Raw genomic sequence first — 9,877 nt, 5'->3', positions numbered from 1 at the left:
GAACATGAAGTAGGATCAAAACCCCTTGCCATTGACCTTGGCTTCTCATCAGTCCTCATTGTTCGCCATGATCAGAGAGTCCGGTTTTATCCCATGCTTTTTCAGTCACAGTCCAGCTGGCCTTGGTGAGCTCCCAATAGATCAGCCCCACTGTCTCAGTGGGTGGGTGCACCCCCCGTGGTCCTGACATCCTTGCTCGTGTTCTCCCTCCATCTGCTCCTCATTGAGACCTTGGGAGCTCAGTCCAGTGCTCCAGTGTGGGTCTCTGTCTCTATCTCCATCCATCACCAGATGAAGGTTCTATGGTGATATGAGAGATATTCGTCAGTATTTATGCCCCATTTTCTACCTGTGTCCTTCGACCCACAAAAGCCCCCCTTTCCCTTTCACGTCTCATATGCTCTGTTGTCTCTATCCCCTTTTCTTAAAGCCTGTTTATTTCTTCCTGTTGGCCTCCTTCTCTTCCTCCCTTTCTTCACTACCTGGAAAAGATAACCGGCATTGTGCTAGAAAGAGTTGTAAGGATCAGAGTAACAGCTGCCATAGTTTCTACCCTTCGTGTCACTAAGGATGAAACCAACCTTTTCTAGGAAACAGACCCAGCATGTGGTTTGTCAGGTGGCTCCAGCACAGTCTGTAGAACTTAGCAGAGTTCACTTTCCCCCTTTCAGCAACACACAGGGGACCCCAGGGAATAGTCTGGTTGTAGCTGGGATACTCCTGCTGAGATTTGCACCTCCGAGCAAGGCTGTGGTCCTCCCCATATGTTTTAGGAAAGATCTTCTTCCCTAGGAAGAATAGTGCCCACCTCCCCAGCTACACATTTCCTGTTTCTTCCACTTCACTTTCTCTTACTTTGTAAGTTGCTTCTCTTTTTCTTTCTGACCTTGAACATGTGAGCTTTACACACATTGTTGACAATATTTATGCTTCTGGTAATTTGGTAGTTAGCCTGTGTGTACTTGAGAGTTATTTACTGTGTTTATCTCTGTTGCTTCATTTTATTGAGGCTTGCCGTTTTTTTTTTTTTTTTTTTTTTTTTTTTTTTTTTTTTTTTTTTTTTTTTTTTTTTTTTTTTTTTTTTTTTTTTTTTTTTTTTTTTTTTTTCTAGTTAAGTTTGCTGCAGTGCTGGTTTCTTCTCCAACTTTGGTCTTAGTTGTCTCACTCTTTTATGGGTCATTTACTAACTTTACGATGGCTATAGATTGTCTTAAATAGCTTGTTAAGATACACAGTATTTAGGAACCTGTAATGAAGGAAACTAAAGGAAGTGGTTTCTTCTTCCATTAGCTGAGATTGGAGTTAATTACTGACTTTGCTGTTTTTTGTTGGTTTTTAAATCCTTGAATATCATTCCACTGTGATCCACTTTGAATGATAGGCCTGTGAGCTTCCTGTCTACAAAGTGGATAGAAAGCTGAACTGTTGATTTCATGAACAAGCCAATTTCTTGTGTTACTGTAGCTTGCCTGGTGGGCCATGTTATTTTCCTTATTTTCCATTCTAGAGCTACTGTGAAGCTCAGTTGAGCAAATGAGCCATTTCTTAGATGATAAATCAATGTTGTGGGCAAAGGTGAGGCAGGAGAGTTCCAGTTAGTCCTGCACAGCAGCATGATCTGTGTTAATTTGTGTGTCACTATCTCTGTTCCTTGGCAACCATTTGTTTAGAGTACATTCTGGTTCTGTGATGCACTCACCTTGTACGTGTTCGTCCTCCCAGGGTATCCCATGTTCCTCTTGCAACTCTTGTCCAAATAGCCATCAGCTAGCTCTTACGGTAGCAGAATCCACTGTCACTTCTAAGGTTTCAGTTTAAATGTCACTTTCTCAAAGGGGACTTCTAATTGCAAGCCACATTTCATCTCCTGAGTTACTCATTCATAGTCTGTTCCATCTTTCTTGTTAGCAATTTAAACAGTTGGGGATTGTGTCTTTTGGTGTGATTGTAGTTTGTTCTCTATGTCCATGTTTAGAAATAAGCTAACAGGGCTGGTTTCCTCAATGCAGTGTCCCTACTTTGGAGTAGGTGTTTTAGGGATGGAGTAGGTGTGACTTATTCCATGATGAGGCATTTCCACTTCCTTTTATCATAGACCATAAGTCTACGCTTGAATAGCTATCACCCAGCTCCATGACATCAGGTGGTCAACATCAGCACCCCCTGCATCTTACATGACCTGCTAATGGTAATTGTCATCATTGTCAGAAATGTTGAAATACAAGCGGCGGCGCTGCGTCCCCAATACCCCAGCCACTTGGCTAGCTTATGCCCGAAATAACAACACACAAACTGTATTCATTTAAGAACTGCTTGGCCCATGAACTCTAGCCCTTACAGGCTAATTCTCGCACCTGGACTAGCCCATTTCTAATGATGTGTGTAAGCACCCCAAGGTGCGCTTACCGGGAAGATTCTAGCCTAAGTCCATCGTGGGTTGGAGCTGCCTGGGAGAGCAGAGCATGGCGTCTCTGCTCCAGAGAGCAGAGCTGTCCAGTCCCTCTGGAAGCAGAGCAGAGTCTGACCTCACTTCCTCTTCTGCCCAGAATTCTATTCTGTTTACTCCTCCCACCAATGCTTTAACCTATGAGGCCAAGCAGTGTGTTTATTACTTAACCAATGAAATCAACAGATTGATATATGACACTCCCACATCACAGAAATAAGTGGAAATGGACCAGAGGCTGGTTTGAATAGGCATGTCCCCAATAGGCTCATATATCTGAATGCTTTATCATTAGAGAGTGGAACTATTAGGAGGTGGCCTGTTGGGAGTGGACTATGAGATTTTAAAATCCCTAGCTAGACACAGTAAAACTATCTCTTCCTACTGCCTGCCAATCCAGATATAGAACTCATGTCTCCTTCTCCAGCACCATGTCTGCCTGCATGCTAGCATGCTCCCCACCATGAATGGGCTAAACCTCTGAACTGTAAGCCAGCTCCAATTAAATGTTTTCCTTTATAATAGTTGCCATGGTCATGGTTTCACCTTTTTGCAATAGAAACCAAAGCTAAGAAAGAAGTTGGTACCAGGGACTGAGTAATAGATCTGACCTTGCTTCTGTTTGGAGAAATGTGGATTTGGGACTTTGTATTAGAAAAAGTGGGCCTAATGGGTCATACTAGAAGGAACATGGATGCCAGTGTTGCCAAGGGTGATTTGAACTGTGGGACCCAGCTAAGGAGGTTTCAGAGAAGAATGTTAGTATGTGGCCTAGAAACCATTCTTATATTTTGCCAAAGAATGTGGATGCTTTCTTCCTTATCCCCAAAAAATCTGTTTGAGGCTAAGTTGAGTTATGGATTAAGAGTCTTGGTAAAGGAGATTTCTAGACAGCCTGGTATTGACTGTTCCATTGGTTATTAGCAGCCACATTTATGTGGTTCTATAAGTAAAAGGAGCAAGCTGAGCAAGGAAAAATTACCAGATGTGCAGTTAGAGGAGAAAAAGAACACCTAAAAGAAGTTTACAGAAAACCTGATGTTAAATGGAATAAAGGGAGTGGTGACCTCAGGGTAAGAACTCACTTGCTAAACTTCCAACTTATGAAAGGAAAGAATGGAAAGCTTAGAGCTGGACATCGTATTACATAATTAATCCCAGTACTCAGGGGGCAGAGGCAGCTGGATCTCTGAGTTCAAGGCAAGTCTGATCCACAGAGCAAGTTCTAGGATAGCCAAACTTAGGCAGTGAAGGAAGCCATCAAAAGCAGAAAGGTGATGCGGATGGAATTGAACAAAGGGCCATGTTCCAATCCCATGAAGCAGCAGAACTTGGCAGCTTTAGTCAGGTGGTAGGAAGATTGCCTGTGATACACTGTTCTAGTGTGTTGAACAGGAAGAGTGGGTTTTGAAATAACAGATCGTTTTTAACTTCTAAGGACCCTCACCTCTTCAACCATGGTTTGTCTAAAGAGTTCAGTGGAATTTCAAGGTCCATATGAGAATGGGTGGAGAGCTAGACGAGGTGAGTTCTCCTCCCAGCTCCTTGTAGGATGGGCTTCTGGTGTTCTCTTCTCTAATACTCCTGGGCTCTAATGCAGGGATGGCTAGGGTGTAGGGGTGTGTGCCGAGCTGAAGCAAATGCCTCTCGTGTCTATACCCACTTCAACAAGCCTCTGATCTTGGGCTAAAACAGGATTGGCTTGGGTATGTTTGAATTGTACTTAATCGGGTTACAGGACTGTTAACTGAAGTAGCCTGGGAAGAACTACATAAAATGCTTATGGCATCAAATTACACTGCTTTAAAAAAAAGTATTGCTTCTGGCTATCTTCAGTTTGCAACAGGAAATATCTTAAAATCTGGAAGTCTATGGATACTTTCTAGATTAAGGTGTGAGCGTTTATTTAGGAAATCCTCCCCAGGATGCTTTGGATATTCACATTAAAAACTCTGACTTTTTTTGGGTCTGGCTTACCTCACTCAGGATGGTGTTTTCTATTTCCATCCATTTGCCTGCAAACTTCAAGAAGTCCTTGTTTTTTACTGCTGAGTAGTACTCTAATATGTATATATTCCATACTTTCTTCATCCATTCTTCAATTGAAGGGCATCTAGGTTGTTTCCAGGTTCTGGCTATTACAAACAATGCTGCTATAAACATAGTAGAGCATATACTTTTGTTGTGTGATAAGGCCTTTCTTGGGTATATTCCCAAGAGTGGTATTGCTGGGTCCATGGGTAGGTTGATCCCAAATTTCCTGAGAAACCTCCACACTGCTTTCCAGAGTGGTTGCACAAGTCTGCATTCCCACCAGCAATGGATGAGTGTACCCCTTTCTTCACAGCCTCTAACATGGGATGTTCTCACTCATATTTGGTTTCTGACCAAAAATAACGGACATTGAACCTATAATTCGGGTTCTTAGAGAAGCTAAATAAGAAGGAGAACCCAAAGAAAATCATATAGGCTTCCTCCTGAATATTAACCTTCATCAGGCGATGAAAGGAGACAGAGACAGAGACCCACATTGGAGCACCGGACTGAAATCTCAAGGTCCAAATCAGGAGCAGAAGGAGAGAGAGCACTAGCAAGGAACTCAGGACCGCGAGGGGTGCACCCACACACTGAGACAATGGGGATGTTCTATCGGGAACTCACCAAGGCCAGCTGGCCTGGGTCTGAAAAAGCCTGGGTCAAAACTGGTCTAGCTGAACATAGCGGACAAGGAGGACTACTGAGACCTCAAGAACAATGGTAACGGGTTTTTGATTCTACTGGACCTATTGGTTTCGTGGGAGCCTAGGCAGTTTCGTGGATGCTCACCTTACTAGACCTGGATGGAGGTGGGTGGTCCTTGGACTTCCCACAGGGCAGTGAACCCTGATTGCTTTTTGGGCTGACGAGGGAGGGGGACTTAATTGGGGGAGGGAGAGGGAAAGGGGAGGTGGCGGTGGGGAAGAGACAGAAATCTTTAATAAATAAATAAATAAATAAATAAATAAATAAATAAATAAATAAATAAATAAAAAACTCTGACTTAGCTAGAGGGTAACTTTCCAGGTTAAACTGTATGCTGAAACTTTGTACCCCTGCTTTACACCCTTCTTGCCTCACACCCTTAGATTGCAATTGTATAGTAGCCACTGTTGGATAACCCAATGTATAACATGGAGGGGTTAGAAATTTGTTTCCATCGTCTCTATAAAGTTCCTTTTCCTAGCTTTCCAGTGAACATTTATATGAGCACTGTTACCCTGAGGAAAGATTTTAATGTCCTATAATGGACCAGAAAAAGAACAATCATCCTCTACTGAGTGCTAGGATTTTCTTACTGGGATTTTTACTAAAGAATGTCACTAAGCCTCCAGACACTGGACAGGGTATGTTCAGCAGGTATCTGTGAGCAGAGACACAGTACTTTGTCAAACCCAATACATAATGAAAATGTGGGCTCTAATATAATAAGAATTCCAGGCATGCCCTGTGTATGAGTTGCACATCAATTTGATAATGTGCATAACTACAACCTACATAACTAGACCTACATAACTACAAGTTGCTAATAGAAAATCCAAGTCTATCCAATGATAAATATTCTTTATTTCCTGATTCTTAACCATATACCTGTTCAGACAATAGAGTCCGATATCCAGGCAAGAGCCTTTGCAAACAGGAACTCCTTCTATATCTGCTGCAGTCTGGAGCTCATTCTCTCACACCCCTCGCCTGTACCACTGTAGCTGCCAGCTAAAGTACTGGCTGGACATGGGCAGCTGTCTCTTTCTGCCTTTGGACCTGACGTTAGAGGTAATAAACTAATCAGTATTACAACAGCACAAGGATGCAAATATTTATGGGTTTTGCCTATTTAAATTTTTCATTTCTTCTCTCTCTTTTAAAAATAATCTCAGTCTCACTTTCAAAGTAATGGTGTGAACTGAGAAACTCCAGCCCTCTCATTTTCTATTGCTGATGATAACAGGAATGTAAATTGCAAGATGTGCAGTTATACCTAAAAATGCTAGCTGTCTTTTAATGAAGAGAGTTTATTCCTGATAAAAATAGATGGTATGCTGTGCTTTTCTGTTGGACCTACCACAGAATGTGTACCTCCAAATGTCATTTTAAAATGTTAAAAACAGCTGCAAAAATTACATCCTTTTATAATTTTCTTTTTAATTATAACTTTTGGAAAATTAGCATTTGGGGCCATGATAATCCCAGTAATGTAAGAGAGTGAATTGTACTTGCTTTAAAATGTAGCTACATTTACATACAATTATACTTGGTACACTGTCTAGAGATACTGACAGGCTCACACATATTTTACAGTCTATTGTGGTATGCTATCTGAAATAATTATGGATTGTGGAAAGGGATACATTTTAAGGTATAATTAGTAAATATGTAATATTTGACAGAAGTTATATGCTATCGGCAGCAGTTCCTGTCCCCTCATGTTTAAAGCAGGATCCCTGAATCATGATGCTCTTCTCTGAATCATGACCTTACTTGAGTGAGCACCAAAGAGGTTTTGTGGTTGTTAATGATTTTTAAATTTTAGTCTTTTCTATAAATGGGAATCATTTTCTTGATTTTAGGTCTATTGGTTTTTTTCTTTTTTATAATGTAAATCTTAAGAGGTAAGTTCTTGTATTTTATATCACAAATCTGAACAAGCTTGCTGACTGAGTCAACAGATGGCACATTTTGGAAGCAGATTGTTGTGGGTTCAAATGCCAGCTCCACCACACATGACCACTGTGACCTGGAGCAAGTTCTGGAGACATCCAGGCTTTGGGTTCCTGGTCTATAATTTGAGATATAGTTTACAGCCTTAATATTCTGGGAGAACAAAGGAGACAGCCTGTGCAGGTCGGCATGACTGTTCTTGTGTCATGCATGAACAGTTCTGCTTAGAAAGGCCACCAGACACTGTCCTCTCCACATTAGCCAAGAGAGAAGAGATCCTTTTGACACATATCTTAGATCCCTGTAAAAGCATCTGTGTTGCCAGTTTGGATTTGCACATGATCAAAGGAAAATAGTTTATGGTGTATGGTTCCCGAGTGCAGTGGTGTCTTGCCATTTACTACAGGGAAATGTGTATGTCCAAGGATTACAACTCATAGTGTTAAATTGAAAAAAATGAAACATATTTCTTAATGTTAGGTAAATTGCTTATGTTAAAATTTGCAAATTTTTCATGACCTGCTTTCCATTATTTTGTTATAGCTGTGTGATTTTGTGTAGTCTCATGGCATGTCTGAGCCTCTGAGTAGAGGATAAAGCACAGTAACTGTTTGTGCTCAGTAGTCAAAGGTCCTACGACTGTCAGAGATGTGTGAGAAACAGCAGGCTAACTGGTTGCAGTGTTTGTTTCATGTACTTCCTGGGAAATGTGATATTTGCAAAAATACCTTTTGATCAATGCATGACCGTTGTCTCTAAAGTACCTTACTGCTTTTCTCCTGGTGTTTTCTCCTTTTGAATTGTCTTCCTAATGGATGTCTGTGCTCTCTCCCTTCACCTCCCTGGCAGTCTTTTCCCTATAAAAGGACCCATCTGTCTAAGGTAGATTCTCCTTCTTACTTACTCACCAGTGACTAAGCTGCATGGAATAGACATGCTTAGCATTTAGAAGTTGTGTTTAATTCTGTTTTTTTAAACTACAGTGATATTTTATTTTCTTTCAAATCAAATCTGTTCTCTTCAGTCTAAGTTCAAACATCTAAATTATATCTAATTTCTAATCATAGTGATAGAGCAAAGAATGCATTTTAAACTTGCTAATCCATAGTAATTAAAGTAATAGACAAATCTGTGCTCCAGTGTGTGATTCTGTGTGAAGAGAGAAAAGCTCCTTCATAGAAGTGACTTTTTTCATTTGATTTCATCAGACTTGAATTTGAGAGACAACAGCGTGAAGAACTTGAAAAACTTGAAAGTAAAAGGTAAGCTGTGAGGCCTGCATGTCAAGCTGTGTCTGACTGCTCTGTTAGTGTCCTCCCTTGAGTTCACCTCTTCTGTTTCCACCGTTCCCTCTCGCTCTGAGTCTGCTATTTCCATGTCTCATGCCTGTAGGTAGTTTTTTTTTTTTCCCCTAGGGATTGACTTTACGTTATCTTTAAATTTTCACAGCAGTTCATCTTTAAATACTTGTGAGTGGAGGGGAATAGTCAGTAAATTAAATATCTGAGCTCTGTTGAAATTAACGCCAAATCTTCTTAGTATTCTTGGGGTTTTAAAAAGTCATGAGTTTATAAAGATGAAAGATAAAAAGCATTTTCCTTTGTAACGGTCCCATCTTCAACTTAATTTGAAAAATAAGATTTATTTATTTTATTTTAAGTTTACTCATGTTTTGCCTACATGTAAGTACAATGGGTCACAACCACTTTGGGGGTCCATTGACACTCTCACAACGGTTGCTTAGGTCAATCAGGAAACATGGATATTAACATTACAATTCATAACAGTAACAAAATTACAGTTATGAAGTAGCAAAGATAATTTTATGGTGGGGTCACCACAACATGTGGGTCGCAGCATGAGGGAGGTTGAGAAGCACTGTCTTAGACCAATGCTTTTCCACTGAGCTCTATCCCCAACATTTGTTTTTTTTTTTTTTTTTTTTTTTTTTTTTTTTTTTTTTTTCTTTTTTGCTTGCTTTTAGTTTTGGTTTTTTTATGTGACCTAGGCTGGCCTGCTGCATCTGTATGCCGGAAAGCAGGCATACACCACCACAACCAGCACCACTGTCCTTTTAAACATCTTTACTTTCTTTCTTTCTTTTTTTTTTTTTTTTTCCAAGCGCTTGGCCTGTTTTTTTTTTTAATATTTATTTATTTATTATGGACACACTATTCTGTTTGCAAATATGCCTGTAGGCCAGAAGAGGGCACCAGACCTCATTACAGATGGTTGTGAGCCACCATGTGGTTCCTGGGAATCGAACTCGGGTCCTTTGGAAGAGCACGCAATGCTCTTAACCACTGAGCCATCTCTCCAGCCCAACATCTTTACTTTCTGTACAGCTATTGGTGTTTTTCTACCTGTAATTCATTTTTTTCTTCTTTGCTTGCTTTCATTTGTGTGTGTGTATGTGTGTGGTGTGTGTGTGTATAGCTGCGTAACTGAGACATGTTTAATCCAATCATAGTTTCTCTTTTCCCTTGTTCTATTTAACAAGTCACGAAGTAGATCAAGGGTGGGTAGGCACTGAAGAAGAAGCTAAAGCTAGAGATGATCTAAAACATAATTACATATTTCTAGAATTTGGGGTTAAACTGCTCATGGGAATGAGTTTAAGCAGGAGGTTGGGTGTCAGGGGATGGAGGCCAACTTCGAGCACTGTCGTTGCATGCTCTGGCTCTGGAGACCACTCCAACTCCCCAGGCTATTCTTGTACCAGGTAAGCATCGGTTG

General features: G+C 40.7%; 1 protein-coding gene across 5 annotated transcripts in view; it reads left to right on the top strand.

Annotated features, from left to right (window-relative positions):
* The window catches only part of Kif16b (kinesin family member 16B), a 252,088-nt gene that overhangs the window by 144,844 nt on the left and 97,367 nt on the right, over positions 1-9,877 (top strand). For all 5 annotated transcript variants that reach the window (XM_050159551.1, XM_050159548.1, XM_050159549.1 and 2 more), the window contains exon 18: positions 8,350-8,403. In XM_050159551.1, coding sequence (XP_050015508.1) covers positions 8,350-8,403 — 54 coding nt within the window. The remainder of the gene's footprint in view (positions 1-8,349; positions 8,404-9,877) is intronic.

Source organism: Alexandromys fortis, unplaced genomic scaffold (genome assembly GCF_014885135.2).
Source record: "Alexandromys fortis isolate MF-2015 unplaced genomic scaffold, M_Fortis_MF-2015_v1.1 scaffold_115, whole genome shotgun sequence".
In the NCBI taxonomy this organism is placed as follows: domain Eukaryota; kingdom Metazoa; phylum Chordata; class Mammalia; order Rodentia; family Cricetidae; genus Alexandromys; species Alexandromys fortis.
The sequence above is the reverse complement of the archived record's forward strand: the minus strand, read 5'-3'. Positions and strand labels throughout refer to the sequence as shown.